The sequence below is a fragment of the Oryctolagus cuniculus genome, chromosome 6, assembly GCF_051225735.1.
Source record: "Oryctolagus cuniculus isolate XC-2025 breed Fujian yellow rabbit chromosome 6, ASM5122573v1, whole genome shotgun sequence".
NCBI classification, from domain to species: Eukaryota; Metazoa; Chordata; class Mammalia; order Lagomorpha; family Leporidae; genus Oryctolagus; species Oryctolagus cuniculus.
The window spans coordinates 89,168,799-89,192,005 of NC_142872.1; the positions used below are offsets into that span (position 1 = coordinate 89,168,799).

Genomic DNA, 23,207 nt, shown 5'->3' on the forward strand with positions numbered 1-23,207 from the left:
AGAACATCTGGTAGTTGTCTTTCTGGTTCTGGCTTATTTTACTCAATATGATGTCCTTCAGTTGTGTCCATCTTGCTGCAAAAGGTAGAATTTCATTCTTTGTCATAGCTGAATAATATTCCATTATATATAGATTATATAAATTTATATATTTTTCTATATATTTTCTTTATCAACTCATCTGATAATGAACACTTTGGTTGGTTCCAAGTTTTGGCTACTGTGAACAGTTCTGCTATAAACATGGTAGTGTGGATATTTCTTTGATACATTGTGTTCGAGCCTTTTGGGTATATACCCAGTAGTGGGATTGCTGTATCATATGGTGAATCTATTTCTAATTTTTTAAAACATCATCATACTATCGTCCACAGTGGGTACACTAATGTACATTCCCGCCAATAGTTGTATGTGTTCCTCTTTCCCCACATCCTCATAAGCATTTCCTAGTCTCTGTTTTGAGTTTTAGCCATTCTGACAGGGGTAAGATAGTATCTCATTGTGGTTTTGATTTGCATTTCCCTGATGGGTTGTGATGCTGAGCATTTTTTCATACATTTGCTGACGACTTGTATTCCTTCTGAGAACCGTCTGTTGAAGTACTTTGCCCATTTCTCAACTGGATTGTTTGTTTTGTTGTTGTTGTTGTTGTTGTTGTTGTTGAGTTTTTTTACAGTGCTGATATACTTAGGCTATTAATCCTTTACTGGATAGGTGGTGTGCAAACATTTTTCCCATTCTGTTGGATGTCTCTTCATGCTAGTGATCATTTCCTTTGCTGTGCAAAAACTTCTGAGTTTTATGTAGTTCCATTTTTTTGGTTTTGCTTTTGTTGCCTATACTTTGGGGGTCTTGTTCAAGAAGTCATTCCCTACACCAATGTCCTGGAGTGTTTCCCCCTATGTTTTATTCCAGCAGCTACACAGTCTTGGGTCTTAAATTTAGGTCTTTGATCCATCTTGAGTTGATCTTTGGATATGGTGAAAGGTATAGATCTAATTTCATCCTTCTACATACATAAATCCAGTTTTGCCAGCACCATTTGTTGAATGGTCTGAGCACTTTTGTCAAAAATCAGTTGGCTGTATGTATGTAGATTAATTTCTGGCCCTCTGCTTTGTTCCATTGACCTATGTATCAGCTTTTATGCCAGTATCATGCTGTTTTAATTACTATAGGTTTGTATATGCTTTGAAGTCAGGTATTGTGATGCCTCCAGCTTGATTTTTCTTGTTCAGTATCGCTTTGGCAATTCTGGGTCTTTTTTGATTCCATATGAATTTTAGGATTGCTTTTTCTAGTTCCTGAAAGATGTCATTAGTATTCTGATAAGGATTGCATTGAATCTGTAGATTGCTTTAGGTAGTATAGACATTTTAATGATATTCAGTCTTCCACTCCATTAGCAAAGACTATCTTTACATTTTTTTGTGTGTCCTTGATGATTTTCTTATCAAAGTTTGATCATTTTCATCATAGAGATCTTTCACTTTTTTTAAAAAAGATTGATTTTTTTATTTGAAAGTTAGGGTTACACAGAGAGAAAGGAGAGGCAGAGAGAGAGAGGTCTTCCATCCACTGGGTCACTCCCTAGATGGCCGCAATGGCTGGAGCTGTGCCCATCTGAAGCCAGGAGCCAGAAGCTTCCTCTGGATCTCCTACGTGGGTGCAGGGGCCCAAGGACTTGGGCCATCTTCCACTGCTTTCCCAGGCCATAGCAGAGAGCTGGATCAGAAGTGGAGCAACCAAGACTTGAACCATATGAGATGCCGGCACTGCAGGTGGCAGCCTTACCCACTACGCCACAGCACCAGCCCCAGTCTTTTACTTCTTTAGAGAACAAAAAAGATAAAAGTTTAAAAGAGATTAAAAGAGATAGAAGTTTTGTTAAAAGAAACAAAGTTTTGTTAAGTTTTGCTAGATGAGCTGCAATTTACCCCTCTTTTCCATTTTTGCATGAAAGCTTTAGTAGAAGCCTATATTATTATTAATATTTTATAGTGATGGGTATGTGTTTACTAGGTATGAAATTTGTCTAGACATCATGGCGTGTGAGGACAGAATTATCTAAAAGAGGCCCAGTTGCATTTGGTGTCTGCATAAAAGTTACATATAGCAGAGGCTGAATAAAAATGAGGTAAGATTATACCTCACAACCCTCCCTAGAATTCCTGCATTGATTCCAGACAGACTACCTGCCAAACTGCAAAGAGTATCTGGGTGGCTTCTGTCAAAGACAAAAACTTGATAAGTAAAGAAACTGTCTTTGTTCTGGCAATTGAAACATGAATAGTTGTGCAGAACTAAATATCAGAGTATCTTAGGAGGATGGTTTTGCCATAGATTTTCATGGAAAGAAGTAAACACATGGCAAATTGGAGATTTACACTAGGGGTTGTTTTATAAGCAGGAAATGTTTCTAAGATAATTCAACACAAAATGTTGGGGGTTCTTTTGTCTGTTGTTAGCAAGTTTTGGGGGACAAACAATTCAAATTTCAGCAAATCAATCATAAAACAAACAGCAGGATAGTAAAAGCAACAATTTTAAGAAAGATTTTAAAATTGAATCATCAATTCACCAAACACCATTGAAAAGTTTTGGGGATCCTGAATTTAATCTGTATATTTTTAAAAGTTGGTGGAAATTGAATTAAAAAGGTAAATTTATTTTGGAACAACATATATTGAAGTTGATGCACAGTTTTCTCTTGATATGTGTTTTCCATGAACTTTTTTGTAAGACCCTCATAGGTAAATGAGGAGTAGAGATGAAGGAAATGTTAGAGGGGGCACAAAAAGGAAATGAGAAGAGACGCTTTCTCCATCTGGAGAAATAGCATGTCCTGGAGACTTGAGAGCTATTAATTGTATTTTGTGTTTAGAGATATTATGTCCCTTGTTGGCAAGGGTTTGGAGTAAATATTGAGATTGGCCGTCATTGATAGCTTAATAAGAAAGTCATCTACCCACTCAATCTACCAAGGCTCAATATTTTCAGAGGTGACTGATGGACTGAAATTCCTCAAAAGAGGTGAACCTGACTTTTAATGGATGAGACTGAGCTGCAGGGAAGGAAGCTGACCATTTCCCATCACAAACCATCCACATCTCCCCAAGCACACGGTCCTCTGAGAAAGAGAGGGGCTCTGCTATGGGAAACCTTCCTCAAGAGCTTAACATAGCAGCTGTAGGTGTTTTCATTTTGGCTGGAGAGCAGGCTATGCATGAGAGCCAAATTATGGTGGGCTTTTATTTAACATTGATTAATGGTTCTCCTGAACAAATCCATAGGGGCCAATCTGAATGTATATGAAATTAAAAGAATTGGAATTTAAAATCAATTAAAAATTGACATTAATATATTTAAAACAGAGAAACCAGAGGGAAGTTGAGTCAAAAATAAAGCCTAATGTATAGGAACTGACCATTATAAGACAGCTAACATTTACAGTGAGAGAAAGGGTGGAAGAAGGTCAACTCTGAGGGTTGTAAGGAATGTGCAGAAGTCAGCCCACTTCCATGTAGACTATATTCTAGTTAGCACATTGCTGGGCTTTAACACGCCACAAAGGCCCTGGGGGCGGGGGGGGGGCTGTCTCCATGATGGTTGTCACCCAGCTTTGAATTAAGAAACTTATCTTGATCAGTTCTGTTTCTGAAAATTTACTCTATGCTAGACCTGGTTAGATACTGGTTATACAAGGATGAAGAAGACAATGTCTGCATTTAAGAAGACTTTCTGGAATAGACATAGGTGGGTAAGCAGCTATACATTCATTCAGAGAAACACACAGGCGGGAACAAAGAAGTCTTACTGAACAGGCAAAGACTGTGAAGATAAGCAGACACTGAACAAAAGAAACAGCAGGAACAAAAGTTCAGAGTATGAAATACAGCTCACATCCCTTCTGTCCTGTGTGGAAGGAGTAATGTTTCCAATTAGTGAGGTTAGTGTGCCTGAAGTATGGGTGGAGTCAGAAGTCCTGCAGTATGAGGATGGAAAAACAGGTTGGGCCTGGGTGTGAACAGCCTTGGGTCCCAATTTGCATTTTACCTGCATGTAGTGTTGCTTTCTTAAAGATCAGAGAAGGCAATCTTGCACAAAGATAATTCTGACAACATGGAATGGTTGGGTAAAAGCAGAAACAATGGGAAGCTCAGTCTAAAAGGGAGCTATTGCAACAGATTGGATGAGAGATTGTTAGACTCAGAAATAGGTCAGGGCTGGACACTTCCAGTAGGACTGATAGAATCTGGTAGCCACTGATTGCCATGGGCTGCAGAGTCAGGTCTAACAGGAGCACTGGGGTTGTGCTGGAATGTGTGTACTTCACAGGCCACATGAGTTCATTCTGGTTCTGTCATCCACTGGCTCTAATTCTGAGCAAAGGATGTAAAAATAGCCGGCACCACGGCTCAATAGGCTAATCCTCCACCTTGCAGCGCCAGCACACCAGGTTCTAGTCCCGGTCAGGGCGCCGGATTCTGTCCCGGTTGCCCCTCTTCCAGTCCAGCTCTCTGCTGTGGCCAGGGAGTGCAGTGGAGGATGGCCCAAGCTTGGGCCCTGCACCCCATGGGAGACCAGGAGAAGTACCTGGCTCCTGCCATGGGATCAGTGCGGTGCGCTGGCCGCGGTGCGCCGGCCGCGGCGGCCATTGGAGGGTGAACCAACGGCAAAAGGAAGACCTTTCTCTCTGTCTCTCTCTCTCTCACTGTCCACTCTGCCTGTCAAAAAAAAAAAGGATATAAAAATAGGCATAATACCACCTAACTCTTTGTTTTCTTCTTTGGAAAAAATTAAATGATGCAAAGTATATTAATCTAACATAGTACCTGGTACAAAATAATTAATCCATAGGGTTAGTGCCTTTCTGCTGGTATTCAAAGCCTCCCATAATTTGACATACATGAATCTTTCTTATCGGATGGTCCACTTCTCTGTACAAATACAGGACTATTCACTATTTCTCAAATATGCCCTATTCTTTCTTATCTCTAACTTTGCTATTTCTTGTCTTGGAATGTACATCCTTGACTCAGTTTTCATTGCTACTGAGGAAGGTTAATTCTCATAAAAGGCTTTGCTTCAAACTACCACCTCTAAGAAGGCATCCTTGGTCACACCACGTGGCAATCATCTTTCCTTCTAATAAACTCCAAAAGCACTTTACTGGAATCACTCTAATGGCCCTTAAAATATACTACTTTTGATCTGGAGTCAATTGTACTTTTATTTTCCTCATTTCTAGTTCCATCTTTGTAATTCTTAGTTCTTCAACAGCATCTAAGAGAGGTAAAATCCAACAAAGAGGGCCTGGAAAGAGGGTTTAAAAAACACCATCTTTCTAGTTGGCTGAGTTTTTTGTTGTTGTTTGTATCTTAACCTGTTTTATGATCTATGGAGCTTAATTTAGATGAGTAGCAAATATAATACTTGCAATAGGACTTCAGGGCTATTTTTGTAAGAAAAATCTAGTTTGACAAAATGATGTGTACTAATAACAGATTGTTTCAAAATTGTCTGTCTTGCACCTTATACTCAATTTTCCTATGAACCTAAAACTTCTCGAAAAAAAAACAAAGTCTATTAAAGAAAATCAAATTATCTGTTTGAGTGGCACTCTATGGCTTTTTTGCTTGGAAGTTTTAACTTCTTAAATATGTATGATTTAGCTTGATGAAATTATTTTGTGGTCCCTTTATGTAAAGCAGTTGGAGAAAAAGTTGGTGAACTAAGCAACATGGAAAATCAGTCTACAGTTAAAACTTACAGAGAAAAAAACTGACTTTTGTGTAATGGACAATTAGTTGTGATACGTTTTCTTAAATTTTTAGTAAGGAAAAAGCAGGTTTTGAAAAAGAATATTTAATCACATTTTAAAAAAGAAAAAACTGCATACTATGGTTTATGCAAAAAAAGTTTATTTCTTTCTGAACAATATTAAATAAATTATTGTGCAGTTCAATAACACAATGAAAACATAATAGAGTTAACCTTTTAGGCACTTCTGGTATGGTAAAGTAATACAGACAATCAGTTATTTACCGTGGCATCTTGCCTGATCATTTCACATTGTTTTTTAATGCTCTTCAGGGAGTTGTTTTATTTATAAAAACCTCAAAACCCATCACAAAAAAAAATTGACTAACATTTTAATTCCATTTACTGTTAACCACATCACCAATGAATTACAGACATTTTAAAATGTTACCCTTTACTTGTATACTAAATTAATCATTCATTTATGGATGATTAATTCATAAGAAATTGTCTTAAATAGCCAAATGTAAATGAAGTGGGATTGTGATATCTACTTCTAGGAATAAAATTTGGAAAGCCAGAGACTTTTTGTTGTTGATGTTTATTCTTTTTAAATTTTTTGTTCCATTATCTTTAATTATACAGTTTAAGACTGTTAAATTTTATAAAGACAGTATTTTTTAAGAAAAACAGAACATCTGATTTTTTTTATAAAAATTATAATGTAAAGTTAGCTTCCCAAAGCTAAATCATAATCAAATATGTTCTCTAAAGAACATTCACAGTTACTCTCAATGTTATCAGACATTTATGTACAGAGAATCACAAGAATCAGCTCACCTGATTATACTAATTTTCTTATAAAGAAAAATATCCTTCTCTTATCCTTGCACAAAGATAGTATTATATAATTAAAGGTGAAACTCAACTGGCTGGGCAAACACTCCATGTTCTTTTATGTTCAAGTTTAAAACAAAATTAACTATCAAATACTATCAAATGTACATCATGAATTGAAAGCATATCATGAAGTGAAAGCCACACTGAATACAGTCTTTTTCAATAAATGAAATACCCTTTGATATAAACTGCAGAACAAACAGCATTTAATTATTGATTTTGTTTAAATAAACATGATTAATTGTGAGATCTGCTTTATTCTGATAATAGAAATGCAAAAATTATTTTTTGTACAATCTGGAAATACAACACAAACTTGAGAATGATTTAAAATTGTAAACAATTCCTTTCTATTGTATAGTTTTGTTATTATTCAACTAAAAATAGTTCATGTATAAAACAATTAAATATTATTATCTCTCTAAAACTATGTATCATCATAAGAATAACCATAAACAAAAGTCAAAATTATATTCTTGATTTATCTGAAAATATAAAATATTACTGAGAAACCAGCAACTGGGCCTGAAATACTTTGTGAAGTATTTGTTAATCAATTCTATCAATATATCAATATATATGATTCATTTCAGAGACCATGGATGCTTTATACAATATGGCATAAACATTCTTTAATCAAAAGTTTCTATTGTGCAAATTGTGCTAATATAGAATTTCTCTGGATGAACTATCTTGATGGCTCACAGAAGTAACTATAAACTGTATTAAGATTTTAATGTGAGGGGCCGGTGCTGTGGCATAGTGGGTAAAGCCGCCACCTGCAGTGCCAACATCCTGTATGGGCACCGGTTCAAGACCCAGCTGCTGCACTTCTGATCCAGCTCTCTGCAATGGCCTGGGAAAGCAGTAGAAGATGGCTCAAGTCCTTGGGCCCCTGCACCTGCATGGGAGAACTGGAATAAACTCCTGGATCCTGGCTTCAGATCAGCTCAGCTCCGGCCATTGAGGCCAACTGGGGAGTGAACCAGCGGATGGAAGACCTCTCTCTCTCTCTCTCTCTCTATCTCTTTCTCTCTCTCTCTCTCTCTGTCTCCTTCTCTTTCTGTGTGACTCTTTCAAGTAATATAAAGAAATCTTTTTTTAAAAAAGATTTTAATGTGAATTATAATCGAATCTGGCATCCACCCAAAGTGAGTGTTAACAGTTTTTTTATCATCAGTTAACTTATCTCTTTTTAGTGGGCTATTTATAAATATATTACTAAACAAATGTGATCACAGAACTTGTTTAAAATGAAATATTCCAGAAACAAAGATATATATGAACAGCTACTTTAGAAATAACTTGCTATATTGTCTCTTCAAATGTGAAACTGGTAATCTCTCTGTGGTTTAAAAATGTACTGAACTTTATATTACCTCAAAAGCTTTTTTAAAAAAAGCATTTAAAAAATAAAAAGCCTTCCCAAATACCCATGTCACTCATTTCAGAAAATGTATTTTAAATGATCACATAAGTAGTAATTAGTTTAAAAGTTTTGCTCTTTTTCTTTCAAACATATAACCAGGTAGATAGGCTCTCACTCATATATTTTGAATCAGGAATCCATTCAAACAAAGTGATTTTCTCTCAATGAATGGGCTCAGAAATGCTGCTGAGATAATCTTCAGACTTCATTATAAAATTTGTCCACTCCTGACAGATATCCTCCATGGAAAATTCTTCACCACCATATTCCAGAGGAAGAATGTCTGGGAAATGCTGCAGTAAGCTTTGTTTGTAATTGTTCCCATGCATATGAATCTGAAATAACCGAAATATTTTATAAGGTATTCCTTCTGTTCTAACTGTATTCCCTGCACTTCTGGTTGAAAATCAACATCATAAAACAGGGTAATGTAATAACTTCCAAGACAGGAAAGCAGGTATATATAGTGCATTATCGATTCTATTTATGAATCTAAGAATTTACTTATATTTAGAACATTTTACTGTGAATCTAATAATCTTACTATTTTCTTTGTGTTCTTATAACTGCACAAGATTTATAAAAGGTAATAATATGTACTATCTTACACATTAATACCTAAAGAAATGTATAAATTCTTATTAAATAAAAGCATATCTCTGAGCACACAATTAGATATATAAGGAATATTTTCTGTGGCATAAGTACAATAATCAAGTGAAAAGATGCTCAAGTTCATTCTATAAATTTTAAAGTAGTCACAAAATCATTGAAACTATAGTGGTATATAATTTTTAACAATTTGTTAAGTTGGCTGGTACAAAATTAAGAGACAATAATGACGGTTAAGAACCTTAGCTTTTTTTGCAGCTCAGTTCACAACAGCTAAGATATAGAATCAACCCAGAGGTCCATCTACTGAAGACTGGATAAAGAAATTGTGATATATGTACACCATGGAATACTACATAGTGCTAAAAAAATGAAGTCCAGTCGTTTGCAACAGGATGGATACAATTGGAAACCATTATACTTAGTGAAATAAGCCAGTTCCAAAAAGACAAATACCATATGTTCTCCCTGATCTGTGGTAACTAATAGAGCACCAAAAAGGTAATCTATAGAAGTGAAATTGACACTTTGAGATGGCAATTACTTTGAACAGCCCTTAACTTGACTGTAGAGGAACAGATTTTATTATTTCTCCATATTATTACTATACTCTTTACTTAGTATAGGGTTAATCTTATTGGTATAAAGTTAATTGAAAATAGATCTTTGCTTAAAATAAGAATGGGAATAGTAGAGAGAGGAGAGAGGGTAGGGTGGGAAGAATCATCATGTTCCTGAATTTGCATATATGGAATGCATGAAGTTTTATACCTTAAATAAAAGGTTTTTAAATTCACATAAAGAAAATGGTCACAGAGTCAGAAATCCAAACAAGTGGAAAGATATACAGTGAGATGTCTTGCTCCCAACCCTGTCCCCCTCTACGCCACCCAGTCCAGTTTTGTTAATGTAACTACTTACACAAGTTTTATTTTCTTGCATATTTTAATTAATATGCAAAGTAATATACATTCTGATTTCTCTCTTTTTATGCAAAAGGTAGTATACTATAAACAGTTCTCTGCATTTTGCTACTTTGCTTTATAATACATTCTATAAATATCCATTATATCCATTGGGTGAATATATATTATGCTTTATCTAACTAGTTCCCTAATGATGAACAGTTGGTGGTGTCCAATCATTCACTGCAGTGAAACTCCTTATACATGTAATTTTCTTTATGTATGGATAAATTCCCAGAAGAGCAAGGTTTTGATTTTGATAACTATTGCCACACTGCCCTCTATAGGGCATATACCATTTTGTACTCCAGTCAGCTGTTAGGACCAGCCCAGTTTCCTCAGGGCTTATAACCAACATTCCTAACTTATTTTTAACTAAAAATAAGTTTTAACTTATAAAAGTAGCTGATTTGTGAAAAAAATTTCAAAATTTTGGGGTGTGAGTGAGTGTATATGAAGAAAATAATGAAGCAATCCTAAATGGGAAAAGGTTAAAATGTTTGAAATAGAGGAACTTGAGTTGAATGTTTTACTCACGCGCTCCTTAATTTTTTCAGTTAAGAATGGTTTAATCATGGAAAAGACAGCATGGAAAATGGCTGGTTCATTTATCAAGTGGATTCCACGAACTTTCAATGGAAAGGAATCCTTTGAAAATAAAGAGAAAACATCTTAATAACAAAACATAGTTTTTGCAATTATATTGGACAAGTCTCTTCCTTGAATACTGTCTATCCTACAGAAGTACATAAAGTATGGTTTATTTTCAAAACATTCATTCCAGCAACACAAAGCCTGGCTTACAGTTCTGTCACTAGATTGAGAAAAGAGTTCTAACAGGTAGATTTCCTTGCAGCTTAGGATAAGTATTTTAAGAAACAGTTGCACACTTTCACCAGAAAATACCTCCCCTAATTACATACAAATGTTCTTTTGAGCAGTGAATCATATTGAATTTTTTTCCCAACTTTTTGAGAAAAAATCAAACTCATAAAATTTGAAAATATAATACAATACACACACATTTGACATTATTGTAAGCCTTGAGCATAAAAGTACTATAGGCTTAATATTAATTTTAAAAGTTAATAGCTAATAGTTGAAAAAAAAAATTTAATGGAGAGTTTTTTCTACCCAAAAGTTGTGTAGTTAGTAGAGACTTTTTCTTCCAAAGTCCTTGCATGCAAAAGTCTTTTTTTTCCTATGCATAACTTTTAAAGAAATGTTATTAGTTCAGGGTTTTTCCCTCCAGATTCTTTCAACTTATGATTTTATTTTAAGCATAACTATTAATATTCTCTTTAAATAGTTTGCATCTTGTTTTGGCCCACTGATATAATGCAGGTTTTGTAAACATCATGAGTTTTAATATTATTTCAATTACCTATCAAATGAATGCACCATAATTTAAGTAATAATTTTCCTATTTCTGAACAAATAAGTTGCTTCTAATTTTCTTCTATTAAAACTGATGATGCAGTAACCATCAACATGCAAAGGAAGAGTGGTGGTTATAAACATGGTTTTTACATTCAGAAGACTTGGACTGGAATTAATACTTCACTGCTAACAACTGTGTGTCCCTGAGTATCGCTATATTAACTCTCTAACATAGTTTTTTTTTTGTAAAATGGGAAAAATAATGATCATATAGCATAGGCTCAGTGTGCCATTAAATGCTAATGCATTTGAAATACTTAGTAAAGCATGTGGCACATAGTGAGCTATTATTACTACATAAAAAGTATTTACCATATTTACAATTAATTATTCCAGAGGTAGATTCCCAGAAGTAGAATTCCTAGGTCACAAATGATGGCCATTTTAAAAATCTTTTGATTTCTGAAAAGGGTTGTATCAATTTATACCTACCAAGACATATGTCATTTCATTATACCACTGCTGTGATATTTTTTAATGTAGAAAGAAAATTTTAATGTCATGAAGATAAAGTTACCACATTATTGTTTAAATGTATACATTCTATGGTTGAACATATTCTAATTTTGAATATATTTTGGCAGTTTGTTAAACATTTTTTCTTTTATAAATTGATATTTTATTTTCTCTTAGCTTTACTGAATTCTATGTATCATTTCTTTTTTATTTAGGTTTCTAATAAAGCTACTATCACTTCTCTGTTTATCCTATGACAACATTAAAAACTATTAATTGGAAGTATGACACCTAACTGTAAAAATATACACTTACTGTAAGTACAGCAGCAATCTTCTTGGCTACAGATGGAGTAATTTGAAATGCATGTGAAAACTGCCAGCCTTCCAGATCAAAGATAGCCTTGATCCCATTCCGTTGAGTTTCTACTTCCTGTACAATAAGCTCAGATGTGATTAGACTTACACGAAATACATCATAAGCTGTAAAAACTTTTGGGTCCCAGTTTGCTAAAAAAAAAAAAAAAAAAGGAAAGCATATCATATCTCAGCTTTGCATGAAGACTTACAAAGGAAAACTAATTCTTTTTATACTCGAAGAATCAGGGGAAATAAAAACACATATCAGGATCATAAAGTGAACAAGAGATCAAACTGAGGTCCAAGAACATGTGCCTGTTTCTCTTCCCTCTCTCAGATCCCTAGTGAAAGCCAGCTTTTTAAGAGCACCAGGAAGAAAAGAATTGAAGCAGGCTGGATTCCATTGCCAGCTGAAACCACAACCTCATGTGCTGGAAAAGGCTGCAGGTAAAGATGGCAATGCTTCTGGGTATGCTGCAAACTCAGAGGTGCTGACATGGGAAAAGCAAGGGCAAGCTGGATTATTAGGAGCAACTAGGGCCTTGTAGTGACCAAAGAAGTTGCTACAGGAAATGCATGAGAAGTAGACCAACAGGTTGAACCTCAGACAGCCCTTGGTAACAATCAGCACATAGCAGTCATGTACCTACAGGCTAGAACAGTTTAAGTGTGGGCTTGAGAGAAAAAGAGCTGGGGGAAGCATTCAGATAATTGCCCACGCCGGCGCCCCGGCTCACTAGGCTAATCCTCCACCTTGCGGCGCCGGCACACCAGGTTCTAGTCTCGGTCGGGGCGCCGGATTCTGTCCGGGTTGCCCCTTTTCCAGGCCAGCTCTCTGCTGTGGTCAGGGAGTGCAGTGGAGGATGGCCCAAGGACTTGGGCCCTGCACCCCATGGGCGACCAGGAGAAGCACCTGGCTCCTGCCTTCAGATCAGTGCAGTGCACCGGCCGCGGCGGCCACTGGAGGGTGAGCCAACGGCAAAAGGAAGACCTTTCTCTCTGTCTCTCTCCCTCACTGTCCACTCTGCCTGTCAAAAAAAAAAAAAAAAAAAAAAAAAAAAAAAAAAAAAACCAGATAATTGCCCACACCCAGGAAAACAGGAAGTACTGTGCTAAGAGAGGAGATACTGACATTCTTGTCCACACTTGTCACCCTTCTCTGACATCCCTGGGACAGAGTGTGGCAGGCAGGAATGGTAGAACAGCAGATAATCTCCAAAAAATTTTGCATCTATTAAAAATTATGTTAAACGCACACGTACAAAGAACTGAGAAACCAAATTCAATTGATATAGGCACCAAAATTCAAGGAAATATTCTAAAAATGAAGAAACACTAAAACAAAAGCAAAACATTTTCAACAGAGGGAAAAGGGACACTGTAGGCTACTATTATAAAAATGTTCTAGGGTCGGCATTGTGGCACAGCAGGGAAAGCTGCCACTGCCTGAGACTCTCACATGAGCAACGAACTTCTCTGTTAATGTGCGACCTGGGAGGCAGCAGATGAAGGTTTAAGTAGTTAGATCCTCTGCTGCCCACCTGGGGTCTCAGATGGAGTTCCTGGCACCCAGTCCAGCCCCGGGTACTGTGGGTATTTGGGGGAGGGGGTGAACCACTGGATGCAAGATCTCTTACTCCCTCCCTCCTTCCCTTCCTCTTCCTCTCCTTCTCAAAATGTAAACAAAGAAATAAAATGCTCAATTCAGATTTAGGAAATAAAAAGATGATTCAAAAAAAAAAAAACTCAGTTGATGGGACAAATGACAGAAAAGACATAGCCAACAAGTAAATAGTGGTTTGGAAGATCACATTGAGGAATTCTTTCAAACTCAGCAAAAAAGAGCCAAGAGTTCCTATGTATGATTGAAAAATTAAGAAATGTGTGGCTAGGTCCAGATGTTTGAACAGCTATATGGCAGTAACAAATAACAGGGAACAAAGGAAAGAAGAGTAACAAAATTTTTCCAAAGCTACAAAAAGGGTAAATCTTCAGATGGGAGGTTCCATGGAGTTCCTAACAGGATGAACAAAGGGGAAAAAATATTCTAACTAAATAACGCTAACAAAAAAAAGAAAAAAAGCTTTTGACTTGGGCAACCAGGTATGGCGGTACCATTTCAATAATTGAGATAGGACAAGCATTTTAAGTGGAAAAGACAGTGTGCTTGGACATGTTAGAGTGGTGACTGTGAGAGACCTAGGACCAGGAGCAGGGTGCTTGGATATGGATCCTGAAGGAGAAGATACAAACCTGGGGGTTGTCTGTCCTTATGTGACAATCTACGATAGGAACTGTCTTAGATCCATGTGTTTCTCTGTTATGGTAGAGTGATAATGTGGCATGAGAGGATGCTGAGACCCATGTCCTAAGGAATCACATAGAATTTGAAGGCCAAGTAAAACAAGCCAAAAGCATTGAAGAAAGAGCAGCCAGTTAAGTCAGAAGAAAATACCAAGATAATGTGTCACCAAAGAAGCCAAGGGCGGGGGGTGTCTCGAGAAAGAGGAAGTGGCTTGCTGGTTCGGGGGTCAAGTAACAGAACTATTGGCTGACATCATTTCAGTAGAGGTAGAAATGAAACCATACCACGATGGGCTGAGGAGGAATTGTGAGAAAGTGTGGATGGCCAACATCCACTAACTTAAGTTTAGCTGAGGGCAGGATGAGTGGAGTGATGACAAGGCAGGGGGTGGGGTAGAAGATGGAGGGTTTTGTGCGGTGATGAAGAGTTTCTGTTTTCTTTTGGTGCTGACCCTTCAGATTTAAATGTTAACTGGAATATCTAGTAGCAAGGTAAAAGTTGGAGATCCAGAAAGGTTCATCACAAGTTTTCCTAGGAAGGCACAATGGGATGTCCCTGCTTTGTAAAAGCTTCAGTATCCTGGTAAGAATTTGAAATAACCAGTCCACAGATAACCCAACTAAAAATATTACACAGCTACAGACATTGGATGAATACTATAATGATGAAAAATGTGAGCAGGACGATTGAAATTTGCTGATCAGAAAAAAGATCTTACCTAAATTTCTGAGCCAACCAACATGATTATCTGCCTTGTACTGTCCAATATAGAACTTTTAGCCACATCAGCTATTCTAACTTAAATTAAAAATTCAGCTTCTTCATTGCAATAGTGACATTTCAAGAGTTCAGTAGCCACATGTGGCTAGTAGCTACCATAGAACAATGTCATTATCACTGAAAGTTCTACTGGATAGTGCTGGCTAGACCTTAAATTCCATTAGGGTAGGCTGGTGCCACGGCTCACTTGGCTCCTCCACCTGTGGTGCAGGCACCCCGGGTTCTAGTCCCGATTAGGGCACCGGATTCTGTCCTGGGGGCTCCTCTTCCAGTCCAGCTCTCTGCTGTGGTCTGGGAAGGCAGTGGAGGATGGCCCAAGTGCTTGGGCCCTGCACCCGCATGGGAGACCAGGAGGAAGTGCCTGGCTCCTGGCTTCGGATTGGCGCAGCGTGCCGGCTGCAGCACACCAGCCATAGTGGCCATTTGGGGGGTGAACCAATGGAAAAGGAAGACCTTTCTCTCTCTGTCTCTCTCTCTCTCACTAACTCTGCCTGTCAAAAACAAATTCCATTAAGGTAAAAAAAAAAAAAGTAAATTTTAAATCCTTCTCTAGCAACTATCTAACATTTAATGAGTGCTTATTGTATACTAGGTAAACACACACACACAATTTAATGCTCACAGTATTTGTAAATGGTAGATTTTTATTATGCCCATTTCACAGAAAATGGAGTAAGAGCTACATAGCTTTTCACACAGCTAAAATGTGACAAAGCTAATATTCCAATCCAGGTAACATGCTTCACAACCTGTATTTATAAGGACTAAGCCATAGGCAAAGGTTAATATGCACTATTACATTTTGCTTTTGGTGCTGTAGTACATTAGCAGGTCTCAAGAGGCATAAACTCATACCCTTTGGCATGAAGCTGACAAAGGCGAACACTTGGTTTTACTGTGGGCTGCCCTGCAGCATGGAGGAAAAGGCTCTGTGCATTTTCTCACTGCTTTTACTGCCCCACAAATAGTACCCAAGGGAGGTCGTTTCAATGAGGTTCTTCAACAAAGGATCTACTCCTTGATTTCCTTCCACAGTTCAATTAAATAAAAAAAAAAATTATGTCTTTATCCTATCTTTTCATTTCACTCATAAGATACCCTGAGAGTCTTCTTTATATCTTAGAAAAACATAACATATAGGAGATTAGCTATGTTCTGACTAGCACTAAAGCTACATATTTCCTTGATTTTTAAAACTTTTTTGATTTAGGCAACACATTTATAAAGTAATATACTCAAAGACAATGGGCCAGTTGGTTCAGCATTTTTTATTGCCAAAGTAGCACATTTGCTTTCTCACTACCAAGGTGCCATTTTTACTTCTTCAGCTACTCCCCCAGTAAATTTATGAACAAATAAGGAAATATAAAAATCCAGGGGCCAGCACTGTGGTTGCAGCAGGTTAACGCCATGGCCTGAAGCACCGGCATCCCATATGGGCGCCGGTTCGACACCTGGCTGCTCCACTTCCGATCCAGCTCTCTGCTGTGGCCTGGGAAAGCAGTGGATGATGGCCCAACTCTTTGGGCCTCTGTGCCTGCATGGGAGACATGGAAGAAGCTCTGGCTATTGAGGCCAATTGGGGAGTGAACCAACAGATGGAAGACCTCTCTCCCTCTCTCTCCCTGCTTCTTCTCTCCCTATGTAACTTTGACTTGCAAATAAATAAATAAATCTTAAAAAAAAAAAAAAAATTCAGCCAGACACTATGGAGCCTAGGCACTTTCAGAAAGAATCAGCTACAGGTTTCAGTTTTGTGTCTCTAGAATCTATGAATACATTGCCTGACAAAATATAAGTTCGCCCGTTAAAGTTGGATTTCAGATAAACAAGATATAATTTTAGCATATGTATGCCCCATACTAAGATATGTATGCCCCATACTAAAAGAAGTATTTGCAGGGCTGATGTTGTGACGCAGCAGGTTAGGTTGCCGCCTGCGATACCAGCATCCCATTTCAGAGTGCTGATTGAATTCCTGTCTGATCCAGCTCCCTGGTAATGCACCTGGGAAGGCAACAGAAAATGGCCCAAGTGTTTAAGGCCCTGCCCACCATGTGGGAGACCTGGATGGATTTGCTAGCTCCTGGTTTCAATCTGGTCCAGTACCAGTTACTGCAGCAATCTGGGGAGTGAACTAGCAGACAGGATTCTCTCTCTCTCTCTCTCTGTCTCTCTGTCTCTCTCTCTATTTCTCTTTGTGCTTTTCAAATAAATAAAATTAATCTTAAAAAGACCACAGCAAAGAAGTTGCCTTCTAAGTTCTAAAAAAAAAAAAAAAAAGGAGAATTATTTATTGGTAATTTTTTTTTTTTTTTTTTTTTTTTTGACAGGCAGCGTGGACAGTGAGAGAGAGAGACAGAGAGAAAGGTCTTCCTTTGCCGTTGGTTCACCCTCCAATGGCCGCCGCGGCCGGCGCGCTGCGGCCGGCGCACCGCGCTGATCCGATGGCAGGAGCCAGGAGCCAGGTGCTTTTCCTGGTCTCCCATGGGGTGCAGGGCCCAAGCACCTGGGCCATCCTCCACTGCACTCCCTGGCCACAGCAGAGGGCTGGCCTGGAAGAGGGGCAACCGGGACAGAATCCGGCGCCCCAACCGGGACTAGAACCCGGTGTGCCGGCGCCGCTAGGCGGAGGATTAGCCTAGTGAGCCGCGGCGCCGGCCTTATTTATTGGTAATTTGAAAGTGAAATGTAACTCGGCATGTATATTAGTCAGCTTCTCATTACTACAAGCAAAATGTCTGAGAGAAACTACTTAGGTAAGTATGTTCATTTGTTAAATACAGCACAGTTTTGGAGGTTCGCATTCAAAGATCAGCTAGCACCATTTCTGGTGTCTAATGAGGTTGCGCAATGGACTACAAAACAGGCATGGAGGGAAGATTATATGGGGGTGGGCCAGGATGTAGAGAGATGTGGAGCACACTCATCCTATGTCTATAGTATCTCCTCATGAAGCCACCATGAGTTAATCACAGGAGCTCCACTCTAACAACCCACTCCAATCTAAACACTTTCCAAGGCTTTATCTTTAGACACCATAATTGGATTAAGTTCTAGCCTTCATTTGTTAACTTCTAAGACTCTGGAGATCAACACATAATCTTTAGGAGACACCAAAGCTATCATCTAAACCATAACTGTATCGTATATTTTTATAACACATAGGTTCATTTGTTAAATATGGTTAAAACATAATTACAGCTAAATATGACATACTCCTAAGTTGCTCAAGGAACTTGATTGCTATGAGCTCATTCCACTTCCTTTGTCACTGGTAGAACAAAAAAAGAACAGAAAGGACATTATATTACCTGCTTTATAGACAATAAATTCATGATTAACACAGCATTATTTAACATATAAGCTAGGGCGAAATACAGAATAATTCTATTCAATCTTCTGAGATCTTTTCAATAACTAAACACAGTGTCTCCTTGTAAGGTAGCAACCAGCCAAATTATAGGTATGTATCTAGAAGGAGGTAAGAAATGGAAATGTGTAAATATTTTAGATCTTTAAAGATATATGAATTTCTGTAATATAATTCACAAGATTGTGTTATCATATGTTGGTTATCTTTGTCCTTTCCACTGGCCATGAGAGGCACTGGGAACAGGGCAAGTCTCCTTTACCTGTCGTTTTTAACCACACACTGTTCTAAGGAAGAGGCAAAAGCTATCAGTCATCAATTGCTGTGGTCTGGATTGGTCTGAATGTTTGTGTCCCTCCAGAATTGATATCCTGAATCTTAATTCCCAAGATGATATTAGAAAGTCAGGCCTTTAGGTGATTAGATCATGACAGTAGGACCCCGGTGCATGGGATTAGTGCCTTTGTAAAAGAGAGAGAGATTCCCTTTCCCTATTACAGTTATATGACTATCTGTGAACCAGAAAACAGCCTCAACAGATAATCAATCTGCCGGCACCTTGATCTTGGATTTCTCAACCTCCAGCACTATGAGAAATAAAGGTCTGTTTTTCCTTTTCTTAAAAGGTGCATTTCTTTATTTGAGAATCATAGTTACAAAGATAGGGAGAGACAGACAGAGATCTTCCATTTGTTGGTTCACTCCCCAGATGGTCACAATGGCCAGCTTTGGAGCAGGCCAAAGTCAGGAGCCAAGAGCTTCTTCCTGGTCTCTCACAAGTGTAATAGTGGCCCAAGCACTTGGACCATCTTCTGCTGCTTTTCCCAGGCCATTAGTAGGTAACTGGATCAGAAGTGGTGCAGCGGGACATGAACCAACACCCATGCGGGACGCTGACATTGCAGGCGATGGCTTACACCACTGCAGTGGCCCCAAAGTTCCATTTTCATAAGCCACCAGGCTATGGCATTTTGTTACAGCATACAAAGAAAGATCAATTCGCAAGAAACACTAAGAACACCTATGTGGGAAATGGAAGCAGTAAAAAGAAAGAGGAGCTAATGAAATAAAGTGTGTGCAACAATTCCCAGGAATGCTACCTTCCTACTGTACCCTCCGCCCTCCAGGGGAATGAACCCTTTGTTCCACAGCCTAAGAGCACTGTTGAATTAGTCATTTAATTGCTCATTCTTCAAATGTTTATTGAGTACCCACCATTACTTGACCTTGTTACAGTGCCTGGGATTCATCAGTGAACAGAACAAACAAAATCCATGATCCCATGGAGCTTTTATCACTAGAATTCAGAATTTAAAATTCTTAACTGTATTTCTTACTAAGCATTTTTGAAACACTTTACATGATCTCTCTGTCCGTTCTCACACCTTTCTCTTTTCTGTGTTCCTTTTCTCTTATTTTAAACAACAGACTGTTGAAGAATGGAAGTAGAATTTTCACTGGTTTCTGTTCGTTTTCTCACAACTGCCAAAGTTTCATTGTATTGGGGGAACGTTAAGACAGCGTAAAACTAACTCAAAGCCTAAGAGTTTAAATTCTGAAGGATGGACTCTTTTGAAATTCTGTATATAGCAGCCAAGGAAAAATGGAAAGAGAGGAGGCAAGAAGGAGAAGGGTGGAAGAGAGACCAGGACAGGAGAAGGGGGAGGGTGTGTGTGTGTGTGAAGAAGAGCTGTGTGTGACTTACCAATTCTATAAATAAGAACTCTGCTGCCAGTAGGATCCCTTGCTCTCAGGACTCCATGGTAGCCAGCCTTCAGAAGGCCAAGAATACTTCTAGGGTGTAGATCTGCACTTATTTCTGGACATTCTGCTCTCCATTTATAGTAGTTTTTTAATAACTGAAAAATAAAAATGAAATTTTCCACAGATAGCAGACATGGTAAGCATTTTACAAAAAAAAAAAAAAAATAGTAAGATAGCCTTGGCATTGTGTATGAAACTTCCCATCTACTACATTAGGATTCTAGTAATGTTATGTCTTCTTGGCTATGGAAAAAAGAAAAGTTCCCTTGATGAAAAATCTTGGATGATAGGAGCTAATCACAAATCCAAATGAGTAATTTTCACTTGCCTCCTTTGGTAGATAGTCTCCAAATACAGCTGTCAACAATTCTTCCCTCCTGGCATACACATGTCATTCTTCCCATCAAGTCCCTCTCTATCTGGGCTGGCTTCATGCTTTGTTTTTGCCAATAGAATGTGGCATACACATGTCATTCCTCCCATCAAGTCCTTCTCCTTTATCTGGGCTGACTTCATGCTTTGTTTTTGCCAATAGAATGTGGCAAGGGTGACAATGCACCCAGTTTTAGGAAGTCTTTTACCTTCCAGATTTGCTTTTTGAGATCCAGATACCACGTAAGGTTACTGAATGACCACAGTTCATGCAGAAATCAGCCCTGAGGATGCAAGACATTCCTGGATAGCCTGACCTCAGCTGAGTTCCCATCTGATACCATATGGAGCAGAGAGGAACCTTCCCCTCTGAGTCTTCTCCAAACTGAAGAATCACAGAAAAATAGTAGTGTTTGAACACATTAAGTTTTGGAGTCATTTGTTATTTAACAAAAGATAACTGAAACATCACCTTTAGACTTTTTTTTAACAGAAATCAATTAAATGATTTTGGAGTGCACAAGGAACAGTAAGTACACCTGGATATTAGATTTTGACGAAATATAGTTTGAAGCAATCCTATTTTCTTTTCTTCCAAAAGAACTACCAGAGATGGTTAACCAAACTATGCAAACCATACAAATATTGCTAACATAGCATGAATCACAATAAAGCAAATTGTGCACTTACAAATTATATTTTAATTTTCAGCATCCATTTTTCTAAAATGACAACATATTTGTTTTGAGTTCAAAGAGCTCTATCAGGAAAATGCCATTCAGATCCAAGAAAAGGACAATTTTCTTAAAATAAAAAAAATATTTTTTATTTATTTGGAAGGCAGAGTTACAAAGAGAAAGGGAGAGAGAGAGAGAGAGAGAGAGAGAGAGAGATATCGTCCATCTGCTGATTCACTCCTCAAATGACCACAATAGCCAGAGCTGGGCCAGAACAAAGCCAGGAGCTTCATCCGGATCTCCCATCTCCCGTTTGGGGGGCAGGGACCCAAGCACTTGGGCCATCTTTCACTGCTTTCCCAGGCGCGTTAGCAGGGAGTCAGATAGGAAAGGGACCATCTGGGACTTGAACCAGTGCTCATATGAGATGCCAGCATTGCAGGTAGCAACTTAACCCTTTATGCCACAACCTCAGCCAAGAAAAGAACAATTCTATACTTGAGAATCATTTAAATAAATATGGTAATTGTAACCACAAAAAATACTAATGATCCTGAGGAAAATACACATAACAAAGAAAATTTATACAGGATGAAATTCTGCACCTTGAAAAATGTTTTTCTGGAACAGACTGAGGAAAGAAAGAAACTGGTTAAACTGACAGAACCAGCACCATGGTGTATGGAAGAGAGGAAAAAGTGAGCTATGTTGCTCTGCCCTCTCCCAGCTCCAACCCCTACCCTCTCTGGCTTTTGTCTGTCTCTTTCTTTAGGTGTCTCTCTCTCTCTCCCTCTCTCATTTCTGCATTTAATAAACTTCATAAGTTTAAAAAAGAAGAAGATATTGCTAAGAGTTAAATGCAACAGAGAAGTAAGAAAGAATACCAACCAAAAAAAAAAAAAAAAGCCATTCAGTTTGCTAACAAAGAAATAATTGGTGACCTACATAGCACTTTCCAAAGGCAATAAGAACAACAGACACATTGTAGACTCTGCTATACTCATTCTATTCTATAAGATAAACTTCTCTTCCCTCTTCCAGGTCTCAGGGGACATTAGCATAAGAGTTAATCACATTTTACAAATCTCATTACCTTTCTGATAGCTTCCTCATACATAAAAACAGTCTTTTTTAATGCTGATTGAAGTAAAATGCCAGAAACAGCATATTAATAACTATACAGAAATAATTGTTTTATTTTCCTGTGGAATGATAAAGTTTGTTCCTTCATCAAAAGGGATCTTTAGGTACTAGATGCAAGGTGCTCAGCTTATTCATCTCTGCAGATTGCTAGGCTCGCAAGAGATAGAAACGTGTGGAATGAAAGAATTACTCAGTGCAAAAGTAAATTAGCTGAATCCTCACACCTGAAGAAAGTTCAAGCACTCACAAAACACTTTTATGTCTCTGACACTTCACTTTTGCAGACTGAAAGATCTAAACATGAATCTTTGATCATTTTTAATTTTTTAAATTGATTTTGTTTATTTGAAATGCAGAGAGACACACTCAGACAGAGAAAGAGAGGGAGAGAGACTTCCCATTTTCTGGTTCACTCCCAAATGCCCTCAGCAGCCTGGCCTGAGATAGGCTGAAGCTGGGAGCCAGTTCAGTCCAGGTCTCCCACATGAATGGCAGCAACCCAATTACCTGAGCCATATCTCCTGCCTCCAAAGGTGCACATTAGCCGAAAGCTATAATTAGGAGTAGACCGACGACGTGAACCCAAGCATTTCTCTGTATCAGATGTGGGCAACCCAAATGGTGTCTTAGCTGTTAGGCCAATAACCAGCCCCCGATCATTACTCTCCCATTAATAAATTCACAAGTACGGCTGACATGAATACATTATGTAAATGATGTGACCTGCTATGAGCAATTCTAAAACAATTCTAAAATATTCTATTTCCACCAAAAAAGAATTGGATGTAAATGAATATTCACTATTGGGAGGTGCCTATTTTGTACAAAAATTATAAGAAATAGTTAAATGTTATAACTTTGCTTTGTAA

General features: G+C 38.0%; 1 protein-coding gene across 7 annotated transcripts in view; it reads right to left on the reverse strand.

Moving 5' to 3' along the window:
* Nucleotides 1-23,207, reverse strand: part of TTPA (alpha tocopherol transfer protein) — a 100,867-nt gene that overhangs the window by 2,554 nt on the left and 75,106 nt on the right. For 2 of the 7 annotated variants that reach the window (XM_089335310.1, XM_002710502.6), the window contains exons 2-5: nt 20,088-20,241; nt 11,881-12,074; nt 10,207-10,317; nt 5,908-8,427 (exon numbers count right to left, since the gene is read on the reverse strand). In XM_089335310.1, the coding sequence (XP_089191436.1) occupies nt 8,254-8,427; nt 10,207-10,317; nt 11,881-12,074; nt 20,088-20,241 (633 nt within the window). In that variant the 3' untranslated portion in view covers nt 5,908-8,253. Of the gene's footprint in view, nt 1-5,907; nt 8,428-10,206; nt 10,318-11,880; nt 12,075-16,260; nt 16,547-18,989; nt 19,404-20,087; nt 20,242-23,207 lie in introns of those variants that run through there. The other 5 variants (XM_089335326.1, XM_089335313.1, XM_089335309.1 and 2 more) reach the window with 4 other exon arrangements.